At 44.3% G+C, this 24,994-nt stretch overlaps 2 protein-coding genes across 11 annotated transcripts in view; one reads left to right on the forward strand and one right to left on the reverse strand.

The window, feature by feature from the left end:
• The window catches only part of LOC129846542 (R3H domain-containing protein 1-like), a gene marked incomplete at its 3' end in the record, with an annotated part of 31,279 nt that extends 11,034 nt beyond the window's left edge, over positions 1–20,245 (reverse strand). Inside the window, 4 exon segments of one of the 7 annotated variants that reach the window (XM_055914478.1) lie at positions 926–970; positions 2,731–3,022; positions 7,991–8,220; positions 20,155–20,245. In XM_055914478.1, coding sequence (XP_055770453.1) covers positions 926–970; positions 2,731–2,970 — 285 coding nt within the window. 7 annotated transcript variants of the gene reach the window in all.
• LOC129846540 (DNA annealing helicase and endonuclease ZRANB3-like) overlaps positions 19,027–24,994 on the forward strand; it is an 81,632-nt gene continuing 75,664 nt past the window's right edge. For 2 of the 4 annotated variants that reach the window (XM_055914472.1, XM_055914475.1), the window contains exons 1-3: positions 20,401–20,629; positions 20,890–20,996; positions 21,299–21,476. In XM_055914472.1, the coding sequence (XP_055770447.1) occupies positions 21,322–21,476 (155 nt within the window). In that variant the 5' untranslated portion in view covers positions 20,401–20,629; positions 20,890–20,996; positions 21,299–21,321. Of the gene's footprint in view, positions 19,443–20,279; positions 20,376–20,400; positions 20,630–20,889; positions 20,997–21,298; positions 21,477–24,994 lie in introns of those variants that run through there. The other 2 variants (XM_055914473.1, XM_055914474.1) reach the window with 2 other exon arrangements.

Raw genomic sequence — 24,994 nt, forward strand, 5'->3', positions numbered from 1 at the left:
TAGATGACGTGCGTTGATCATTTCAAAACCCGAACCGACCAAGTAAACATACAAACCAAAACGTAAAGGCCAGCAAGCACCAAGCATCACGACCAACAGAATATGTTCAGACCTCAAAATGAGTTGGTTGAGTCAAATCCAATCCATGCATGTGACTAACGTGATGGTTAGCAAACACGTAAATACACATAAATAAGTCCGTTTAAACGTCTGAACATCATGCAAGAGAAGATACATAATACTAATGCAGCACTACAAGTCTGGATGGTTTTAAAAGGATGACTTAAATCACGTGTCAAACTCATTCCGCCGGATGGTTTTAAAGGGATGACTTAAATCACGTGTCAAACTCATTCCACCGGATGGTTTTAAAAGGGATGACTTAAATCACGTGTCGAACTCATTCCACCGGATGGTTTTAAAAGGATGACTTAAATCACGTGTCAAACTCATTCCACCGGATGGTTTTAAAGGGATGACTTAAATCACGTGTCAAACTCATTCCACCGGATGGTTTTAAAGGGATGACTTAAATCACGTGTCAAACTCATTCCACCGGATGGTTTTAAAGGGATGACTTAAATCACGTGTCAAACTCATTCCACGGAGGGCAGAGTGTCTGCAGGTCCCTTGTACTCAATTGATAAATGAAGGTTACGAATTAGTAAAGAACGCCACTCACCTGATTGTCTAGGTCTTAACTGAAAGGACAAACCCCAAACCCTCTGACACTAGGGCCTCCACGGAATGAGTATGAACACCCTGTTCACTACAGAACGAGAACCAAGTCAACAGCAGGCAAATATATAATAAGACATATTGGATAAATCCTTCTTCTCAGCAGAAACACTAGAGATAAAATGATAATGTATGAGGTAGTTGCCAGGCAGACATGCCAGGCATCATGCTAATCCACCGACTGTACCTTAGAGCCCCTCACTGGCTGGCCAGCTGATACAGGAGACTGCTGCTGTCCAAAACGGACCACAAAAAGGAGGAGTTTAGCTAACAAAACTACAAGGTTAAATAATATTGTGGTCCAGAACAACAGGAAGGCTGAATACATACATCATACATGTTGGACGTCAACGTACACCCTACTAAAGAGCTCGGCCAATCAATATAGGCATGTGACAAAACACGAGGAGGAGCCCTTTTTGGGCCAAGATGAATTCTCACCCTAGTGATTCAAACACCTTCCTGTCTGAGAAATTAGACCCAGAATTCTGTCTGACTACTATGTACATTTAACTGAATTATTTTCACACCTCTCTCTCCCTCAGACCCATTTTCCTGTCATGTAGACTAGAGCAAAGAGAAGTGTTATGAGGTTGGAGAGGAACAGGAAGCAGGAGAGGAATGGTGTGGTGAGACAGAGCAGTGTTCTGAGGTTGGAGAGGAACAGGAAGCAGGAGAGGAATGGTGTGGTGAGACAGAGCAGTGTTCTGAAGTTGGAGAGGAACAGGAAGCAGGAGAGGAATGGTGTGGTGAGACAGAGCAGTGTTCTGAGGTTGGAGAGGAGCAGGAAGCAGCAGGGGGGACGACATCTCAGTGCCTCTGCTCTTCGTGTGTGTGTGTTTGTTCGAGCGTGCGCGCGTGTGTGTGCAGGGTGATGTCCTAGAGAGTCAGAGGCGAAAGCTGAGTCTGATTTAGACAGAACGGCTGGCAGGCCCCATGCTCCTCTCGGGCTGCCGCTGAGACACCGTCTGTACACACACACACACTCTCTCTCTCTCCTCTTGGTCCCGTCCTCTAAAACCAACCAGAGGACAGTTCCTTTCCCCGCTGCGCTGGAGGGTCAGATAACATTAATGAAATAAAGATGGAAATGGACCGTTTCCATTTCCAGGCATGTGTACGACCCTTAGAGACTGTGTGATGTGTGTGTGTGTGTGTGTGTGTGTGTGTGTGTGTGTGTGTGTGTGTGTGTGTGTGTGTGTGTGTGTGTGAGTGAGACAGTAGGTGTGAACGCACCAGTAGATCAGATAATTGAACAGGGCAGAAAGGAAAGGAACAATGAGAGGAGAGAGAAGGAAACGCTGACGTCTGCACTACAAGGTACCTGGCCTGAGAGAGAGAACGTGGCAGGGGCAGATGGTGGCAAAGTCACAGAGGAGACACACACAGAGAAACACACACCCCTCCCTCCCTCTCCCCATCCGGCACCCATTCAGTCTCTCTCTCAGGGTGACACACAGGAAGTTTGTAGATAAGCCAGGATTTGAGATCCAGATTAACTGTCTTCTTCAGTCTGGCTGGGGCGCCAGCCACCGACCGCTTTTACTTGTTCTGCTTCCCATTTATACTCCTGCCTGTTAACATTACCTCCAACCCTGAGACAATAACCTGTCAACATTACCTCCAACCCTGAGACAATACCCTGTCAACATTACCTCCAACCCTGAGACAATACCCTGTCAACATTACCTCCAACCCTGAGACAATACCCTCTCTGCTGCCTGTCAACATTACCTCCAACCCCTGAGACAAAGGAACGTTTTGCTGCACTGTATCAGCACATCTTTCACTAACTTGTTTCATCTGTTACATTAGAGTATTTTAATGACTGATCCTGGGCTCAATGACATTACCATATTTCAATTATATTACCATATTTACATTTTTGCCAGAGTAGTGGTAAAACATGTTCAAATTGTGGATGTGATAATGGAAAACTGATCTCATTGGTCCACACTAAAAGGCTGTTTATGTTTACACCGGTGTGTTTACCTGTGACGTTTCCCTCTTGTTGTCACAGCAGCTTCCGTCTTGGTGACCGGTGGCATTGTGTTCCAGCACCAGGCTCCCAGCCTGTTTGGGTTTGTCCTTTACACCATTCCGTCTGCTGTCTGCTCCTAGTGTTGTGGTTCCGGTCCAGTCTGCTGCCTCCAGCTCACCTCCAGCCTCACAAACCTTCATGGTCTCAGTCCTACTGATGTCCTTTACAGTAACAGGATCAGACATCCTCATCAGACGCACAGCTTACAGAGAGTCTCTATACAACACTGCTGTTACTGGGGTCCTAGAGATGGAGAAAGAGACAGAGACAGACAGACGATGGAGAGAGACTGGGATTTTACTAATCAAAATGCAAATCATTTCCCATTAGGGCTACATCAAAAGACATCTTACACCTACAGTCAGAGAAGAGAGAGAGAGAAAACATGGGCATTGAAATATCATGCATTTACAGAGAATAGAGAGAGAAAACATGGGCATTGAAATATCATGCATTTACAGAGAACAGAGAGGGAAAACATGGGCATTGAAATATCATGCATTTACAGAGAATAGAGAGAGAAAACATGGGCATTGAAATATCATGCATTTACAGAGAATAGAGAAGGAAAACATGGGCATTGAAATATCATGCATTTACAGAGAATAGAGAATGAGAGAAAACATGGGCATTGACATATCATGCATTTACAGAGAATAGAGAATGAGAGAAAACATGGGCATTGAAATATAATGCATATACAGAGAACAGAGAAAGAAAACATGGGCTAAAGAGAAATTGTAAACATCTCTATTAGTTAGAACATCTGAAATCTAATGACTACTGTAATGGGGCTAATGCAGGGACAGTGACAGGGCAGTGGTTTTTGGTAATAATGTAGCAAGTCTCTCTTGCAGTAGCAGTAGGATAGAGAAGAGGGGTGGGGAGGCTTAGGGAAGGAGACAGAGAGAGGAGAAGGAAGGAGACAGAGGAGAAGAGGGAAGGAGACATCATAGAGAGGAAAATATGGGAGGGTTAGGGAAGGAGACATCTGGTTTATGAGAGCTGTGATTAATGATTTTAATTAGAGGTTGAGAGGTCCCATCTGATTCAGTCCCTGACATTAACACTGTGGCTCTGTGCCTCTGTCTCAATTTGGCTTTCCTTGAATCCTTCTCAAACCCCATGGTGGAGAAGGTCAGAGGGGAGTGACCAATTCATTTTGAGGATAGAGGAATCCCAGAAAGACACATTGAGAAAGAGACAGTCAGTACTGTGAGACCGTCAGTACTATTGGAGGACAGAGCTTGTGGCTATAGAAAAATCCCACTGACACCCTGGATTCCAGAATGTTCAAAGAGTGCAATGACTCCATGACTCTACGGCCCTCTCTATAGGTAGGTATCAATAAAACCTCACAATACAGTGTAGAACGTTCCATTTGACTGCTGATGGGCAAGGAGACCACCAGCTCCTCTAAACCATTGACAACCATGTTGACAACCAGGTTTCAATATCATCACCTCTTGAAGAGCAGAGTCAGAACTACACATTTCCCAAAATTCCACATTTAGCTTCATCAGAGTTATACAGCAAGGACCTGCATGCTTTTCATGATCCGGAAGTTTAGCAATTGATCATGTAATTTCAGATAGATGAAGGTAGCATTTTACCAGAGAACAGTAGGCCGTCTACACAGAGAAAAGTACCAGAGAACAGTAGGCTGTCCACACAGAGAAAAGTACCAGAGAACAGTAGGCTGTCCACACAGAGAAAAGTACCAGAGAACAGTAGGCTGTCCACACAGAGAAAAGTACCAGAGAACAGTAGGCTGTCTACACAGAGAAAAGTACCAGAGAACAGTAGACTGTCTACACAGAGAAAAGTACCAGAGAACAGTAGGCTGTCTACACAGAGAAAAGTAGGCTGTCTACACAGAGAAAAGTACCGGAGAACAGTAGGCTGTCTACACAGAGAAAAGTAGGCTGTCTACACAGAGAAAAGTACCGGAGAACAGTAGGCTGTCTACACAGAGAAAAGTACCGGAGCACAGTAGGCTGTCTACACAGAGAAAAGTACCAGAGAACAGTAGGCTGTCTACACAGAGAAAAGTACCAGAGAACAGTAGGCTGTCTACACAGAGAAAAGTACCGGAGCACAGTAGGCTGTCTACACAGAGAAAAGTAGACTGTCTACACAGAGAAAAGTACTGGAGAACAGTAGGCTGTCAACACAGAGAAAAGTACTGGAAAAAAGTAGCTCCACATCAGTCAAAGCACAATCTGCTGAGAGATGAGAATTCACCAACGGCCATTCTGAGTGGAGAAGTGCAACTGAAGAACGAAATTAGTCTGATGCCGAGCAGATATTACAATAAGAAGCATTGGAGATCTGCATTTACAAAACACACAAAGTTTTATCTTTCTGCGTTAGGGCGACACCTAAGATTAACGCGGCTGAATGAATAACGTCACGGTGCATCGTATTGTGTTAGCTTTCTGCCGTGTTTGAGGTGTCAAAGCCCTTTGGATGAGTCATCGGTACAGCTGCCACTGCAGCTCGATTTCCTTGCGTTTTTCCTCTCAGTTTTGGACGGTGTGCTTCTCCACTATCTTCTCAGAACAGTGCAGGCCCGTTACACCTAGCGACGCCACACAGTGTCCTTCAGACAAGCATGCGGTCAAAACTTTGTGCAAATGAATAATGTCTCTCGCTCACATTCGCTTGTAAAATGTCTAAACTCAACAAAAATATAATTCGGTAGCTCCTACCTATATATGTATAACTTTATGAGCTGCGTTGCCTGCCTTCGCAATTTGTTTGTTTTCGTTTGCGCTCGTTAGCATATTTTGCTGTTACTTGTGGTAATTTTGTTGTTATTCTGCTAATAGACGCCCAACCGGCTTCTTTGCATGTTTGTGTACTAAGCCAGTAGTACCGTAAATCCCGGTGTGAGAGAAGGACGGTATGAGGATATGACAATCTGGAAACCGCCCAACCCTGCTATAGAGATTTCTATACAGCCATCTAGTTTATCCCCTGAATGTTAACTTGTTAACTAGCCATACTGACGGGATTTGTTGTTAGCCAACTAGCCAATTTGACGTGGTCCCTCAGTCAATGTCGTCTATCACGTCTGTCAGCAGCAATCCTGATCAAACCCTTATTAACAATGTTGAAACGGGGATAATGTTAGCCAACTTCGCTAGGTAGGCCTAGGTTGGTGGGAGAAAAAACTACATCAGGTCTACTTATCACTATATGTATGGTCAACTGTTTCTACCCGTAGCTAGCAAAGTAAACATTATCACCAGGTAGCTAGCAAAGTAAACATTATCATCAGGTAGCTAGCAAAGTAAACATTATCATCAGGTAGCTAGCAAAGTAAACAGTATCATCAGGTAGCTAGCAAAGTAAACATTATCATCAGGTAGCTAGCAAAGTAAACATTATCATCAGGTAGCTAGCAAAGTAAACACTATCATCAGGTAGCTAGCAAAGTAAACATTATCATCAGGTAGCTAGCAAAGTAAACATTATCATCAGGTAGCTAGCAAAGTAAACATTATCATCAGGTAGCTTGCAAAGTAAACATTATCATCAGGTAGCTAGCAAAGTAAACATTATCACCAGGTAGCTAGCAAAGTAAACATTATCATCAGGTAGCTTGCAAAGTAAACATTATCATCAGGTAGCTTGCAAAGTAAACATTATCATCAGGTAGCTAGCAAAGTAAACATTATCACCAGGTAGCTAACAAAGTAAACATTATCACCAGGTAGCTTGCAAAGTAAACATTATCACCAGGTAGCTTGCAAAGTAAACATTATCATCAGGTAGCTAGCAAAGTAAACAGTATCATCAGGTAGCTAGCAAAGTAAACAGTATCATCAGGTAGCTAGCAAAGTAAACTGTATCATCAGGTAGCTAGCAAAGTAAACAGTATCATCAGGTAGCTAGCAAAGTAAATATTAGATAACAGTACATAGGCGAATTCACACTTCTGCTGCTTGACAAGCAGAGCCCACAAAGGATGGGAAATTAACCTGAAACCACTCATACTAGGCAAGTATATTTCACTTATTTTACATCGCTCAAATCCAATTAATGGTGGGCAACATTGAGCGATATTGTGAGGCTACCCTCACATATCTACAGTTAAATGATCAATTGATGTATGCTGATGAAAAGCATGCAGTTCCTTGCTGTAGAACTCTGATAGAGATAAACATGGAATAATGGGATGGGTAGTCCTGACTCTGCTCTTCAAGAGGTGCTGATATTACAACCAAATAGCTCATATATTTAACAATCCCTTGAAAACGGCACCTTACCTGTCCAAAAATGTAATCAGTAACGTAAGTTTTGGATTACCCAAACTCCGTAAAGTAATCTGATTACTTCCCGTTACTTTTGGGTTACTTCCCCTTAATTTGTTTCATTAGTGCCTTGTTGATATAGTTCCAAAATGTTTTGTATATAAGCAATACAATTTTCAAGATACAGAAGTTCCAAAATACAGAAATATAGAGGGTATGATGTAAAATGCATCCCACCGGCTTTGAGAAAAGGATCCATCAAACACATCTGGTGTGTCATCATAGTGGTCTCTGATTGGTGGTCACATCTGGTGTGTCATCACAGCGGTCTCTGATTGGTGATCAGACTCTCTCAGGTGGAACAAACTGAAACACTTTTTTCCATGCTGAATTGAATGTCACTGAGAAACCGAAAGGTGCCAAAATACATTTCTTTCTCTCACAAACATCCTTTCTGAATTTTTAAGTAATCATCTAGTTTTTCAAAAGTATCTAATCTGATTACAATATTTTAGCTGGTATTGTAACTGATACATGTTTTTTGTAAATCAGATGACATGTACTCAGTTACTCCCCAAAACCTGCTCCTTTCACATCCATCTTTAAACACTCTGTTCAATAACAAAATGTATGTTGTTCTTGTGTTCTGCAGTGTGCAGTGCTATTTTAGTTATGTTACTGAATACTGAGTGGAAACTGGCTGAGAGGCAGGTCAAACATGTTCATCTTAAAGAGAAATAACTATAACACCAGGCTAGTCCACACCAGGCTAGTCCACATCTGTTCAGTTATTCCGGCACACAATCTTTTCTACTCAAGTGCAGCATTGCTGATTTGTAATATCTGTCAGTCTCTCTCGACTGAAGTGATGTCAACGCTGTTTTTAATTTCCCCCCGGCCTCCAATGTACTTTGAGGCCAATGGCCTATTCTCCTTACAGGAAGCTACTTACTGGGTGCTCCTGGGCCTGTGGTGGTGACGTCCTACAGAGGGTGAGAAGGCTCTGGGGGCAGCAGTCCTGCGCCACCGCTGGTTTGTCACTGTAACGTCTCGTGCTGCTGAGCCTGTCGCTAACTCTGAGGGAGAGTCCCATGTCCTTAGCACCAGCTCGGAGTCTCTGGTGTCCAGATCTGAACGGCCTCGGTGGCACTGCCCTCCAAGCTGCTCATGGCCATCACAGACCTGTCACAGGGAGAGAAGAGGTCAGAGGGTCAGGAGCCTTAGAGCACTGGGGAACACTGATGGAATGGGGTTATAGGTCGCTGACAGTCACAGGGCTGACATGGACAGACAGAGTCCAGGGGATATCACGTGTGTGAGTGCGAGAGAGAAAAATGGGGAAAGAGAGAGAGACAGGGAAAGAGACAGAAAGCGATATTGTGGCTGTGCATGCCTGTGTGTAAAACAGGTTTCATCCATCAGAGCCATTGAGTGCATGGAGGTCGTGTTAAACCCATTCTGTCGTGCCAGTTATGTAAAACAGAGCAGCGTTACATATTCAGGAATAACAGCCGTAAAAAACAGAAGTTAACACTTTTCAATCAAAACCCTATGATATTTAGAATACCAATGTTGGAGTGGACACTGACAGACATATCATTTCCCAAATGGAAGCTTCACATCGAAGGTAACAGACCAGATTCTCCATCAGTCAGAAGGACTCTACATCTTTGCCCATGTTCTGCTACTCCACTCCAACCTTCCTCCTAGTCCCAGAGCTCAGTGCTATCTACCGGGCAGAGCGCCCGCCACAGTAAGCTCTCTCTGGCAACCAGTCCCGTCTCCTGATCCCACACAGTCCCGTCTCCTGATCCCACACAGTCCCGTCTCCTGATCCCACACAGTCCCGTCTCCTGATCCCACACAGTCCCGTCTCCTGATCCCACACAGTCCCGTCTCCTGATCCCACACAGACCCGTCTCCTGATCCCACACAGACCCGTCTCCTGTCTCCACACAGCCCCGTCTCCTGTCTCCACACAGCCCCGTCTCCTGTCTCCACACAGCCCCGTCTCCTGTCTCCACACAGCCCCGTCTCCTGTCTCCACACAGCCCCGTCTCCTGTCTCCACACAGTCCCGTCTCCTGTCTCCACACAGTCCCGTCTCCTGATACCACACAGTCCCGTCTCCTGATCCCACACAGTCCCGTCTCCTGATCCCACACAGTCCCGTCTCCTGATCCCACACAGTCCCGTCTCCTGATCCCACACAGTCCCGTCTCCTGATCCCACACAGCCCCGTCTCCTGATCCCACACAGCCCCGTCTCCTGATCCCACACAGCCCCGTCTCCTGTCTCCACACAGCCCCGTCTCCTGTCTCCACACAGCCCCGTCTCCTGTCACCACACAGCCCCGTCTCCTGTCTCCACACAGCCCCGTCTCCTGTCTCCACACAGCCCCGTCTCCTGATCCCACACAGCCCCGTCTCCTGTCTCCACACAGCCCCGTCTCCTGTCTCCACACAGTCCCGTCTCCTGTCTCCACACAGTCCCGTCTCCTGTCTCCACACAGTCCCGTCTCCTGTCTCCACACAGTCCCGTCTCCTGTCTCCACACAGTCCCGTCTCCTGTCTCCACACAGTCCCGTCTCCTGTCTCCACACAGTCCCGTCTCCTGTCTCCACACAGTCCCGTCTCCTGTCTCCACACAGTCCCGTCTCCTGTCTCCACACAGTCCCGTCTCCTGTCTCCACACAGTCCCGTCTCCTGTCTCCACACAGTCCCGTCTCCTGTCTCCACACAGTCCCGTCTCCTGTCCCCACACAGTCCCGTCTCCTGATCCCACACAGTCCCGTCTCCTGTCCCCACACAGTCCCGTCTCCTGATCCCACACAGTCCCGTCTCCTGATCCCACACAGTCCCGTCTCCTGATCCCACACAGTCCCGTCTCCTGATCCCACACAGTCCCGTCTCCTGATCCCACACAGTCCCGTCTCCTGATCCCACACAGTCCCGTCTCCTGATCCCACACAGTCCCGTCTCCTGATCCCACACAGTCCCGTCTCCTGATCCCACACAGTCCCGTCTCCTGATCCCACACAGTCCCGTCTCCTGTCTCCACACAGTCCCGTCTCCTGATCCCACACAGTCCCGTCTCCTGATCCCACACAGTCCTATCGGGCCAGTGGGAAGCAGACCCATGCATGCTGCCAGATAAAAGGTCAAGTGGTGGATTCCTGCTCACTTTATAATCCTTTTCCACCTCACCCTACCTCACCCTATTCTACCTCACCCTATTCTACCTCACCCTATTCTACCTCACCCTATTCTACCTCACCCTATTCTACCTCACCACACCCTGCTGTGTATGCAGATCCTGGTTTGACAGTAAACTGCAGACACTACTAGAACAAAGGTAACCTCCAGTCTGGCAGTCAGCAGCAACACAAAGAGAGGTGTGGAACTTCACATGACTACAGTCAGCCCTACTAGCTGGTGACACCAGTAGAACTCAACCAACCAGACAGACAGCAAGCGAGATTCTGGCCCCAGACACAAGCTGCATTAGGAGTCAGAGCTGTGCTGAACGGACAGGGAGGAACAGCAGGGCTGAGCAAGCCGCTGAGTTCAGGAGATCACCGTGTCAGTTCTGTGTCAGGGACAGTCTGTGTGACACACGGGGGAGGGGGTATCAGGGACAGTCTGTGTGACACTCGGGGGAGGGTGTGTCAGGGACAGTCTGTGTGACACACGGGGGAGGGCGTGTCAGGGACAGTCTGTGTGACACACGGGGGAGGGGGGGGTCAGGGACAGTCTGTGTGACACACGGGGGAGGGGGGGGGTCAGGGACAGTGTGTGACACACGGGGGAGGGGGTATCAGGGACAGTCTGTGTGACACACGGGGGAGGGAGTGTCAGGGACAGTGTGTGACACACGGGGGAGGGGGTGTCAGGGACAGTGTGTGACACACGGGGGAGGGGGTGTCAGGGACAGTGTGTGACACACGGGGGAGGGGGTGTCGGGGACAGTCTGTGTGACACACGGGGGAGGGCGTGTCAGGGACAGTCTGTGACACACGGGGGAGGGGGTATCAGGGACAGTCTGTGTGACACACGGGGGAGGGAGTGTCAGGGACAGTGTGTGACACACGGGGGAGGGGGTGTCAGGGACAGTGTGTGACACACGGGGGAGGGGGTGTCGGGGACAGTCTGTGTGACACACGGGGGAGGGCGTGTCAGGGACAGTCTGTGTGACACACGGGGGAGGGCGTGTCAGGGACAGTCTGTGTGACACACGGGGGAGGGCGTGTCAGGGACAGTCTGTGTGACACACGGGGGAGGGCGTGTCAGGGACAGTCTGTGTGACACACGGGGGAGGGCGTGTCAGGGACAGGGGGCTTAATGCATGCAGATGGAACACAGTGTGACACACACACGAATAAACACTGGCAGGCACAAACAGACCAGAAGTCTACACGTACCCAAGAACACACACACACAGCCCAGTAAAATCCTCTGGGTCTCCTGTTACTGAGCAACTCCTCTGTATTTGACAACAGAATCTGAGGCTCTGAGTTGATCTGAGTGGTTGAACCGCAAAGAGCCTCTTCACTTCACAGTCCCTTCAACTCCATTCCCCACGGTACAAACACACCCATACTGCCTGTAGAAGTGGTGAGTAAGTGCCGAAGCCTTTTTCCATGCTACACTTTTCTACCCATGAAAATGTATTCTCAAAAACCTACAAGGAGGTCAAAAGGGCACAGCCACTCTGCCAGCCAGGGGAATGGGAGCTAACTAATCATATGCCGGCTGTAAATGGACCACTCAATGACAATTATGTTAGCACAGCGAATAGGAAATTGCGCCTGTGGAATGCACAAGAGGCCATTCTGATTGCACGCACAGATAGGGCGGTCCACACCAGGCTTGGGCGGTACCTCCCCCCCTGCCCAAGTGCTGTGGGGGAGCAAACGAGAGGAGAGACTCTCTCTCCCTCCCGCCTAGACTGTGTAGGAGGATGGAACAATACAAGAGCAGAGAAAAGCAGCCGAAGCCATCCATTCATCCAACATACTGAGTAGCTAACAGACAGACATCTATTAAGGCGGTCTTCTCCAGCTCTACAGTCACACAGAAAACAAGAGTGGGAAAGCATAGAAAGATTAAATGTATTGCGTAACCAACCATCAAGTCACAGGAATAGTAATACAGTTTACTTTAAGCCTAATAAATGACATTGATTATCAGTGTGTTGAACAGGGTAAATGAACCCGTACCCCGGCTCAGAGCCATGTCTGATAATAAGGAGAGTTATTGATTAGAGAGAGCTGATGATAATTGAGACTCAAGCCCTCTGGGGTATAAAGTGCAGACTAAAGGTATTCATTTCATCGCTCAGCCTCGATTACAGGTAAATGTGCTTAACAAGTCACATAATAAGTTGCATGGACTCACTGTGTGTGCAATAAGTGTTTAACATGATTTTTGAATGACTGTCTCATCTCTGTACCCCACACATACAAATAATTGTAAGGTCCCTCAGTCGAACAGTGAATTTCAAACACAGATTCAACAACAAAAAGCAAGGAGATTTTCCAATGCCTCTCAAAGCAGGGCAAATAAAAGCAGACATTGCATATCCCTTTGAGCATGTTGAAGTTATTAATTACACTTTGAATGATGTATCAACACACCCCGTCACTACAAAGATACAGGCGTCCTTCCTAAGTCAATTGCCGGAGAGGAAGGATACCGCTCAGGGATTTCACCATGAGGACAATGGTGACTTTAAAACAGTTACAGAGTTTAATGGCTGTGATAGGAGAACACTGAGGATGGATGAACAACACTATAGTTACTCTACAATACTAACCTAAATGACAGAGTGAAAATAAAACATGCAAAATCTTCTTTAAAAATAAATAAATGTATCCTATTTGCAACAACGCACTAAAATAATACTGCAAAAAAATTGACAAAGCAATTAACTGTTTGTCCTGAATACTAAGTGTTATGTTTAGGGCAAATAGTGGTGGCTGCATTATGTTATGGGTATGCTTGTAATCGTTAAGGACTGGGGAGTTATTTAGGATTTCTTTTTAAAGAGCTAAGCACAGGCAAAATCCTAGAGGAAAACCTGGTTCAGTCTGGTTTCTACCAGACACTGGGAGATTAATTCACCTTTCAGCAAGACAATAACCGAAAATCTATGGTAAGACCTGAAAATTGTTGTCTAGCAATTATGAACAACTAATTTAACAGAGCTTGAAGAATATGAAAATATATCTAGATATTTTTTTAAATGGGCAAATGTTGCACAATCCAGGTGTGGAGAGCTCTCCGAGACTTACCCAGCAAGACACACAGCAGTAATCACTACCAAAATTAATTCTACAAAATATTGTCTCAGGGTGTGTGAATACGTACGTAAATTAAATATTTCAGTATTTTATTTTAAATAAATTAGCTAACATTCCTAAAAACATATTTTCACTGTCATTATGGGGGTATAGAGTGAAAATGGGTGAGAAAAAAAATACATTTTATCCATTTTGTATTCAGGCTGGAACAAAATGTGGAATAAGTCAAGGGGTATGAATACTTTCTGAATGCGCTGGACATCATACTAGTGGAGTCAGTCATTAAAAACCCATTTGTAATAACAGAAACAATATACTGAGGAGCAGAAATGCAAGCTGTGCAGAGGCAACACAAGCCTCTTAATGGCTTATCTATGGTCATTAGTGTACTGATGAAAGAAAGCCACGCCAAGACACAACGCTAATCAGAACACAGCCCCTGTTCACCAATACACTGCAGTGTTTCCCCTAGGATTCTTTTCAGCAGCGGTAGCAAAGTGTCAAGACATTTTGGGAATTTTAGATTCTCCCTGACTGTCTAGTTTTTATTTTGGTGATTGTTAGTTCTCAAAGATGATCTTATCTATTAATGTATTGCTCTATTATATTTTATACATACTTTATATCTGGTTTTAGTCGTTTAAGTTAGAACGGAAAACGTTTTCGTATCCCGAAAAGTGTATATATATATTTTACATTTGTAGTGAAGGCCACGATTTAGCAGTGGAGGTGCACTGCTGCTGAATTCATATTGGGGATTCACTGAACACAGTCTACAGACCCCTTGTTCCCCAACACACTGAACACAGTCTACAGATCCCCTGTTCCCCAACACACTGAACACAGTCTACAGATCCCCCAACACACTGAACACAGTCTACAGATCCCTTGTTCCCCAACAAACTGAACACAGTCTACAGATCCCCTGTTCACTGAATGCAGCCTTGCTGTGCATCCTTTGGAAACCGAGCCCTTATCGTCACCAGATTAACCCTGTAGCTTAAATGAAATTCACAACTGTAGCTTAGAACATATTGTAGAAGACTGCTGTGATGTTTAACTGCGTCTCAATAGGATCATTTTGAAAACATAGCCAACAAAACAAAATCTCAACAATAAATCACGGCTTTCAAAATGAAGCTCAAGGTCTAAGATACTAACAGACAGATGATTGAGAACCCAGCACAACGTCTGAATGATTCAAGTCTGAAAAGGCTACTAAAAGCCTTAGTAGATATTATCTGGAACTTAAACCATTACTCCTGACTTTCCAATGGGCTCCTTCCTTCACCAAATACAAACTCTTTGGTAAGGACAGAAACCAAGACCTACCTGCCACATAGCAGCCCTCCTTATGTTCATTGCAAGCTGTTGGAGGAGTCCGTAGTACCCAAGGCAGCATTGGTTGAGGAGGACGTAGCTGCTCGGAGCGACTCGCTCCCTGCAGCAGCAGTAGTCTCACACAGCCTCCTATCGTTGTGGGTTTGTGTGTGTGTGTCTACCTGCCAGAGCCCCTCAGTAGGCGCCTGACGGAGTCAGTGACTCGCCCCAGCCTCAGAGACAGCACCAAATCAACAGCTGGCCACTGTGATGTCAGCTCTAGCTCAGCCACTCACAGCACCCCGCCTCGCTGCACCCAGGCAGAGGCAGGCAGGAAGCACATCTCAGAGGAGCGCGCGGCTGAGGAGGCTAAATTGGGCGCTTTCTTCATTACCAATTCTGCTGCCCTGCCATGCGCTTACACCAGAGGAGGGAGGCGAGGGACAAATGAAAGGAGGAGGGAGACAGAGAGGAGAGGCGAGAGAGAGTAGGGGGACAGAGGCGAGAGAGAGTAGGGGGACATAGAGGAGAGAGAGAGACTGAGTAGGGGGACAGAGAGAGAGCAGGGGGATAGAGAGGAGAGCGAGAGAGTAGGGGGATAGAGAGGAGAGAGAGAGAGTAGGGGGACAGAGAAGAGAGAGACAGACGAGAGAGACAGGAGGGGCGTCTGTCTCCCCATATACAGCAATGAGAGAATAGGACAAACCATGCACCATGGGATGGATGGCCAATGAGAGAACAGGACACACCATGGGAGGGTATGGTGGCCAATGAGAGAACAGGACACACCATGGGAGGGTATGGTGGCCAATGAGAGAACAGGACACACCATGGGAGGGGATGGATGTCCAATGAGAGGACAAGCTGTTCAAAGTGGACCTTGCCCATTACAGTTGGGTATATTTCAACCAGACGGAGACAAGGCACAAGACTGCTCCAACCAACTAGTGCCGGGCGATATGGCCCAAATAACATATTGCTGCATAAAATAAAAAATGGACAGTATTTGCTGCTATTTTATATTTTTGAATAATAAAAGTTGTACATGTTCTTTATGAGTAGTGTGTGATCCTAAGGTGGCAACACATAGATACTACGTGATTTCAAAATGGGTCTTTCTGCATTCTGATTGTTTTATACTGTTCAATTCAAACAAAAATAATTTTCAGCATTTTCATAGGTTCCTGCATTTCCTGCACTCATTTGAGGTCATTTCCACACTGCCACGTAGGGCTGCACGTTATGGACAAACAATATAGGCCTTATTTTGAACCAAACGTTGCAATTGGAATTTGACTTGACTTTGACTTTAGAGTAAAACACTTGTAACCTGGTGGAATCATGAAAATAGAATGATTATTGTAATTCTATAGTTAGAATATAATAGTGGGCACTTTGAATACAGTGTTGTTTGTTTTCTAAATGATAGTTTCCGGATTTTACCATATTAAATGACCTAAGGCTCATATTTCTGTGTGTAATTATATTATAATTAAGTCTATGATTTGATAGAGCAGTCTGACTGAGCGGTGGTAGGCAGCAGCAGGCTCGTAAGCGTTCATTCAAACAGCACTTTCGTGCATTTGCCAGCAGCTCTTTGCTGTGCTTCAAGCATTGCGCTGTTTATGACTTCAAACCTATCAACTCCCGAGATTAGGCTGGCAATACTAAAGTACCTATTACAACATCCAATAGTCAAAGGCTAATGAAATACAAATGGTATAGAGAGAAATAGTCCTATAATAACTACAACCTAAAACTTCTTACCTGGGAATATTGAAGACTCATGTTAAAAGGAACCACCAGCTTTCATATGTTCTCATGTTCTGAGCAAGGAACTTAAACTTGAGCTTTTTTACGTGGCACATATTGCACGTTTACTTTCTTCTCCAACACTTTGTTTTTGCATTATTTTAACCAAATTGAACATGTTTCATTATTTATTTGAGAATAAATAGATTTTATTGATGTAATATATTAAGTTAAAATAAGTGTTTATTCAGTATTGTTGTAATTGTCATTATTACAAATAATAAATAAAAAAAGCAGACCGATTAATCGGTATCGGCTTTTTTATGTCCTCCAATAATCGGTATTGAAAAATCATAAAATCGGTCGACCTCTACTATATACACAGACTCAAATCATTGGCCACTTTAAATAATGTTTACAGATCTTACATTACTGATCTCATATGTATATACTGTATTTTATACCAGCTATTGCATCTTGCCTATACCGCTCAGCCATCGATCATCCATATATTTATATGGACATATTCTTATTCCATCCCTTCACATTTGTATGTATTAGGTAGTTGTGGAATTGTTAGATATTACTGCACTGTCGGAACTAGAAGCACAAGCATTTCGCTACACTCACATTAACATCCTCTAACCATGTGTATGTGACCAAATATACTTTGATTTGGATTTGAACTAGTTAGCTAGCTAGCCAGCTAACTAGCGGTTGGCAGATGTAAGAAACACAAGCTAATAGTGTAATTATAGAACGCTAGGGGATTTACATTAAGAAGCAAAGTGAAAACAGCATCGTGGTCATTAACATTTTTGCATGTGCTACATTGACCATGCAGACTGAACGCAAGTGTCTCGTGGTCAAGCAACAGCAAATGTGGCTAGGTCTGTGTGGAAAGCAGCATGGAGAGATGGAGAGCAGACAGAGACGACTTTACACACAGTGTTTCACATTTAACAAACCAAACATTAAAATACCGCTATAGAAGGTAAAGTAAAAACGCAAACCGGTCCATGCATCAATACCAGTATATGGTCAAATATGGTGTACCGCCCAGCTCTACAACCAACCACAGAAAATATGCTCAAGTCAATTGTAGTATGTTAAAGTGGTACTAATCATTGGAGACGTTCAGAGTGATCATAAAACGTAGTTATAGGGGAAATCATGTGTTATTTGTTCCAATCCTTTAAAAACTGAAGTAAATAATAGATACTGTCAGGGTAGGAGGAAAGTTCTCCCTGTCCCTTAGCAACAGACGCTGGTGACAACTGATCTGATCACATTTTTCACGACAGTTACAAGTTCACCAACTGAAGTAGCTACGCCACCAACACGGTCACTGAATCTCAGAAACCCAACAGCCTAGCAAAATGCAAGTAGTTTCCTTTTATGCACCCAATCGATAAACAAAGAGGAATCAATCACGTTGCAATGTTCACTGTGTCAAGCTGTGAAACAGGATGGACCTACATACGTTACTGACGTCTGTCTGACAATATCACAAGGAGGAAGTCGGATAAGAACATAAAGCATTTAGAGTACAATTTCATCATGATTTCCCGCTCCCCCCACCATACACAAATGCACAGACGAACGCTTGCGTGCGAGCACACACACACCTGAGTAATTAACTCAGAAGAATTAACACAGCATCAGGCTATTCAATATTCTGAATTTACACCCCTAATTTGAGCATAAATCAAGACTTGTGTCACTGCACTCCTAACGGCAGAGCCTCCAGCTATGAAAGCTGAATCGTTGAGCCTCGTCTCAGAATTATTAATGGCAGCACTAGACAACCAGGATAGATAGTTCATAACTCAGGGAGGAAGTGTGCCTCCTTGACTTTATAAATAGACATTAAAATACAATACGGCAGTGAAAGTTATAAAACTGTAGCCTAGCATAAGTCACTCTCAAACCAAGCTATAGCCCTAATGTTTACAGAACAATATAACTACTCATCAAACAAGCCCACAGTGGGGTTCTGCATCTAGCTCTCAGCTAACTGGAGCGTTTCCTCTTCCATTAACGAACTCCAAAGCCAGACAAAAAAGGGACCACTATTTTAACAAAACTGCTGTCTCGGCAACGCTTCATACATTAGCCTATTAGGCGTTGCGTTTTAATTTGCTGTGAGAAGTGACGGATGTGCTTAGTTAGGCTATATTTCCTCACCAAGTTCTCCATTTATGGCAATAGCATAACACTATCCTAATGAGCCTCCCTTGGGTTGAACAGACAGCAGGGAAACACTCCTGTAGTAGACTCTGCATCCTCATTATAGAAGCGGTAGGAAGGACACTGAGCTGACAACATGTCACCCATTTACTTTAGTAGTATAAACCACTTCATCACACCAGCCAAGCCAATGGTAGGCACTTTTATGTTTTTACCTTTATTTCACTAATTATTTTTTACAATGACGGCCTACACCGGCAAAACCCGGATGAAGCTGGGCCAATTGTGCGCCGCCCTATGGTACTCCCAATCACGGCTGGTTGTGATACAGCCTGGATTCAACCCAGGGTGTCTGTAGTGACGCCTCTAGCACTGATGCAGTGCCTTAGACTGCTGCACCACTCGGGAGCCCAGGTATGCCTGCATAGAGAGATCCCAGCAAATTGGCAATCAAATTACACATTATTGGTGGCATGATAGTGATTTAACATTAATACATTCCCTACTTTAGAATGAAAGTCTGAAGACAAGCCCTGTCAGTGACCGTTCTTTCAGCACTCCATCCCTCTGACAAGAGGAATAGCAAGCGATTTGAGGACAGCTGAACATGATACACGAAGAGAAGTGTCATGCAGAATATGTTAAACACAATTAGCCCAAATAGTTAGTAGGGCTTTTGCGTCATGCTCATGACATGCCTTGAAATAAGATGTTGTCCATGCTCCAATTATGAACTGCACTAGAGCTCGAGGACTATGTGAAGGAGTGTTTTTTCGTTTGTGTATTGTGAACGGGTAAGAGAACTGCGGTGGAAGGACACCTCTTGTGGATGTTCCCAACAGGTACCTCGGACTGGGGAGCAACGTTGTTCTCTCCACCATTTTAGCATGTTATTTATTCTCACATTGACATACACAGGCTGGTGAACGTTAACCATTGCCATTAGCGGACAGTTAACGCGAAAACAAAGTTACTTCAAAAGGCACGAACTGCACGATATAACGTTAGTGTTCCTTAGTTCTACCAACTAGAGCTAACTAGAAAAACAGTGTTATTTCAAACATGTATATTTAGTTTGTACAGAGGTATCATTCCTGCATGCCTAAAATGCATAGCTAACTAGCTAGTTACTATTGTTAACTAGCCAACAGCGAGTTTGCAAAAGTAACTAGTTATTGATGAGGCAAACGAGCAGGCCTTGCTTGCGGCGCTTCGGGGGAAGCTAGGTACGTTAGCTAACCACGATAAATGATAACTATTTTAGCTAACTAGCTCGTTATTAATGATTTGTTTGTATTAAAATCAAGCCATCTAAACGCAACACTTACCTGTGCCAAGTTGAACTTTGAATTCCTTTGAGTTTAGCTAGCTAGCCAACAAGCTAGTTAGCTAACGTAGCCCTTCAGCTCGACAAATTATTCCGACCTTAGCTAGTTAGCTAACTAAGCTAGCTAAATTTGCCAATAAGATTGTAATTTGATAACCTAACTACACAAATTCACCGTTAATCCCTACAAAGAACGCGTGCGAAGAAACAAACACATGTTGTCTTACCAGAAACGTTGACAAAACAGAATGATTTATAAAAACAGCTGTATCTGCGTGTGGCCACAGGAAAGATCAGTGTGTAGCGGCAACAGACCGAGGCTAACATTCAGCACAAGACGAAACAGCAAATCCGGGAAATTGGAGAGTACAGCAGGAAGCATTGGGACTGACAGTATGCCCAGCAAATCCGAATGAGCGTCCAGTGATCGTTCTACTGTAGGGGTCATGTACGACTAAAATTATATTTATTTAGCATGCTTTTGAGTCTGATAAAGTCGATATGCATTTGAAATCACTTAGAAAAGTATCGTTGGGAAAAAAATAAAAATAGCTTTTTAGTCAAGATTCAAGAAAGTTGCAGGCTTCTTATCTTGAACGCAACTCCTATGGAATCCGCTACGCAAACTACGTAACTACTGTCAAAGTTTCCCGCGAAACTACTGCACATGCAAATCTGTATCAAAACATTTCTGCACTGGTGGTCTGTATCCTCTTACTAATGTATTTTTTCAAACTAACAAGTGCAAAGCCTTAGCATGTATAATCTATTGTACATGGTTTGAATTGGTTTGAGCTGTAGCTAAAAACGTGGAGGGAATTTGCTGTGCATAGCTAGCTAGTTAGCTAACGTTACCGTGGAAGTTAATGTAACCGTATTTGTCAGAGTACCTTTGTAACCCTCCTGTATCCCTATTCTTCCTAGCATCAATAGTCTTCTCGTTCTTTGTCTTACCTTAACAGATATCCTTGCACTGGGTAATCCAGCAGTCTCTTAGCATCTTACCAATAGGAGAAAAGGAGCAGTCATTTCGTGGCAGTTCAGCAGCCTGTTCCTGATATTGTCGCAGGTAAATACATGCATGAGGAGGACAGTTGTACTGAGACATGGTGCATCACCAAGCTGTAAAACGGCACTGAAAGCATTTTAAATAGGCATTTTAGTCATTTAGCAGACGCTCTTATCCATAGCATTAGTAAGTGCATACATTTTCATACTGGCCCCGTGGGAATCGAACCCACATGGAGGCAAATTTGAGTAGTGCCTCCATTTTTGCAAAATGCCAAAGCCAGGCTGGATGATTAATTGTCAGCCAGGGTTGGTTTTTCTTCTTACTGTTGTTTTTTCGCTCTCTTTTCATTCTCTGCAAAGGCATCTAAAAGTCAAGACGGGCCATGAGTGAGGTCCAGGATAGGGATTGTGATCGCCAGAACTCCCATGTTGACAGGAGATGGGACAGTCAGTTGTCATTTCTCCCAGACAAGCTACAACAGAGACTGATGCCATTCCAAAAGGAGGGGGTCAAATTCGCCCTATCAAAGAATGGAAGGTAGGTGGTTGTTAGTGAACTGGTTATCAATCAATCAAATTGATTTATAAAGCCCTTTTTACATCAACAGCTTTGTCACAAAGTACTTTACAGTAACCCTGCCAAGGCCCCAAATAGTAAGCAGAAGCACAGTTTGTGCTCACTTTATTCAATAAGTCATTTTTACTTTAAAAGCTAATAAAATAAAATAAATTGTATTACGCCTGTAGCCAGAATCACCTCAGCCTCACACAATGTGAGCAGCAGAAGAAAAAGCCAGCCAGAGCCTGACTACTCGTCAGTCAGTCAATCAGTGGATGTCAGAATCCCAGGGGACAGGCAGTCAGGGACAGTCAGGTCAGAGTAGTCAGCCTGAGCAGTAGATCAATACAGGGACAGTAGAAGTGCTGTACTATGAGGATGAGTCATCCAGTCAATATGTTGGAGGCATTAATGTGACAGTAAACACTATCGGAGCTTTGTAGGGCTCTGTGTACGGTTTCTCCATGGAGACTAGTGATGCAAGCTGTTAGCGATCAGGAGAGCAGGGCCAGGTGCTGTGTTGGAGTTGTTGTAGTGGGACCAGAGGCTGAGGCAGATCAGAGCAACACACACATTGACTGCCAAGTTTGGTTTCTCTTTTAGGACACCCTCCGTGGACAGAGGTTGACATGTTTGTATTGAAGAACTCTAGCTTATAGTTATACATTGTACAGACTTTTCTAATCGAGAATCAGGTTGTTTGATTGCCCACCTCGCATCAATATGTAGCCTGGTTTGGAATTACGTTGATGCCAATTTATTTATTTGTAATGCAATTTAGAAAGGCTGGGAGCCTGGTACTAATCTTCTTATGATAATGTAGTGTCAGTTACATTGCATTCCACTTGGACATAATGTCAGTTACATTGCATTCCACTCGGGCATAATGTCAGTTACATTGCATTCCACTCGGGCATAATGTCAGTTACATTGCATTCCACTCGGGCATAATGTCAGTTACATTGCATTCCACTCGGGCATAATGTCAGTTACATTGCATTCCACTCGGGCATAATGTCAGTTGCATTGCATTCCACTTGGGCATAATGTCAGTTACATTGCATTCCACTTGGACATAATGTCAGTTACATTGCATTCCACTCGGACATAATGTCAGTTACATTGCATTCCACTTGGACATAATGTCAGTTACATTGCATTCCACTCGGGCATAATGTCAGTTACATTGCATTCCACTCGGACATAATGTCAGTTACATTGCATTCCACTTGGACATAATGTCAGTTACATTGCATTCCACTCGGGCATAATGTCAGTTACATTGCATTCCACTTGGACATAATGTCAGTTACATTGCATTCCACTCGGACATAATGTCAGTTACATTGCATTCCACTCGGACATAATGTCAGTTAACTTAAAAATGATATTTGAATGAGGTTGTGCGAAGTACATCACATGCCATCTAACTAAAGCGTTATTGTAAGTGTCTGCCGGGGCCACTTGTAAGGGTTGCCACGCCGACGCTGGTGTTACGACAGATCAATAGACAGATAGACTGTGTTGTTGTTTCTCTTGCCTGAGCTTCAAAATGACTGTGAAATTCAGTACCACAGCCGATGTTGATGTGTGCATCAAATCCCCGGACCCCAACACAGGTCCCCAACACACAACTGGTCCCCGATGATATTCTCAGTTTGGATGTCATGTGTGATTTGTCACATCCTTAGCCAATAGATTTAAAGATATGACTTAAAATAAGTTAAAACTACCCCCCTCCTTATTGTATGATATAAACAGTGTTTCATTTGAGATGGGGGTGTAATTGTCAGCCAGGCGTTTGCTTTGCTGAGCCAGACTAAGCAGAAACAGCTCTACATCAATTATAAAGGCTTATTAATGATTTAATTACAAAATGCTGATTCATCACGATGCAGTGACGGGGAAAATGTGACAAGTATGTAAAATAGCTTTATTTGCATGCTGACATAGGCCTAATGCATGACTTAGCTTAATGATCCTAGAGCTTGTAGATCTGATAGGATTAGTGAGGTGTGTTCCCATTTAAAGAAAACGTTTTCAAGTTGTATTGTTTTCACGTGCACAAGTACAGTGAAATGCCTTTTTTGCTAACTCTAAACCCAACAATACAGTAATCAATAACTGTGTAATACTAAAAACAACATAAGGTTGTTGATATTGAAAGATAGGTACAGGTCCCAGAAAAATAATCCCACTACTTGAATAGCCTACCTGTCCGTGGATAAGAAAGCATAAATAATATTAATGTATGGTAATGTATGAGCCTCAGTGTAAGTCGTCTACTCTATGTTCCATTGAAGACAAGACAAAAGACTTAAATGATTGTGTGGAAGGTCAAAGACCCCGCCTCCATCCCGGGAGGAAGAGCTGCGTTTACAGACATCTTGGTGCTGGTGGGTTTCACAGATAACATTAAAAAGTTGTTCAACGTGCTGTTGTCAAGCAACGGTGGCAGTCAGAGAATCCTCCAGGAAACCAGCTGTCTGGCTGAACGGGCCTCCTATTCCCTGTATAGTGCATTACTTTTGACAACAGCCTGGGCTAAAAAGTAGTGCACTACATAGGGAACAGGGTGACTTTTGAGATGCACCCAGCTTATTGAAAGGAGAATGATTAATGCGTGGAGAAATGGAAAGCACCTGGTTGAAAGGAGCCTCTCTCGCTGTCTTTCTCCCTCTGTTTTCTCTCTCAATCTCCCTCCCTCTCTCCACTCCCATTGTGTGTATGCATTATGCTGGTTGAGCAGAGTGGGCTGGCAATTAGAAGAAACACCAGTGGAAGGTGCTCATTAATCATGCTGTTCAACTGAAGGGGAGGGAGGGGGATCACAACTGCTTTCCTCATGGGTAGACGAGCTCTACCTACCTTGTGTTACATTTTGAATAGCACATCTCACCATCATTGCAGACTGGTGTTGCCTACCTGTGTTACATTTTACATTCAAGTCATTTAACAGACGCTCTTATCCAAAGAGACTTACAATCTGTCCATTATGCTAAAGAAGCCCAAACGACCACGAACAGCCATGATAATGAGCATTAGGAGTAGCCTAAAACCTATTTCAATATACAGTGCATTCGGAAAGTATTCAGACCCCTTGACTTTTTCAAAAATTGATTACATCGTTTTTTCCCCCTTATCAATCAACCCACAATACCCCATAATGACAAAGCAAAAACAGGTTTTTAGAAATGTTTGCAAATGTATTAAAAATAAACTTAAATATCACATTTACATAAGTTTTCAGACCCTTTATTCAGTACTTTGTTGAAGCACCTTTGGCAGCGATTACAGCCTCAAGTCTTCTTGGGTATGACGCTACAAGCTTGGCACACCTGTATTTGGGGAGTTTCTCCCATTCTTCTCTGTAGATCCTCTCAAGCTCTGTCAGGTTCGATGGGGAGCTTCGCTGCACAGCTATTTTCAAGTCTCTTCAGAGTTGTTCGATCAGGTTCAAGTCCGGACTCTGGCTGGGCCACTCAAGAATATTCAGA

Source organism: Salvelinus fontinalis, unplaced genomic scaffold (assembly GCF_029448725.1).
Source record: "Salvelinus fontinalis isolate EN_2023a unplaced genomic scaffold, ASM2944872v1 scaffold_0583, whole genome shotgun sequence".
Classification (NCBI taxonomy): Eukaryota; Metazoa; Chordata; class Actinopteri; order Salmoniformes; family Salmonidae; genus Salvelinus; species Salvelinus fontinalis.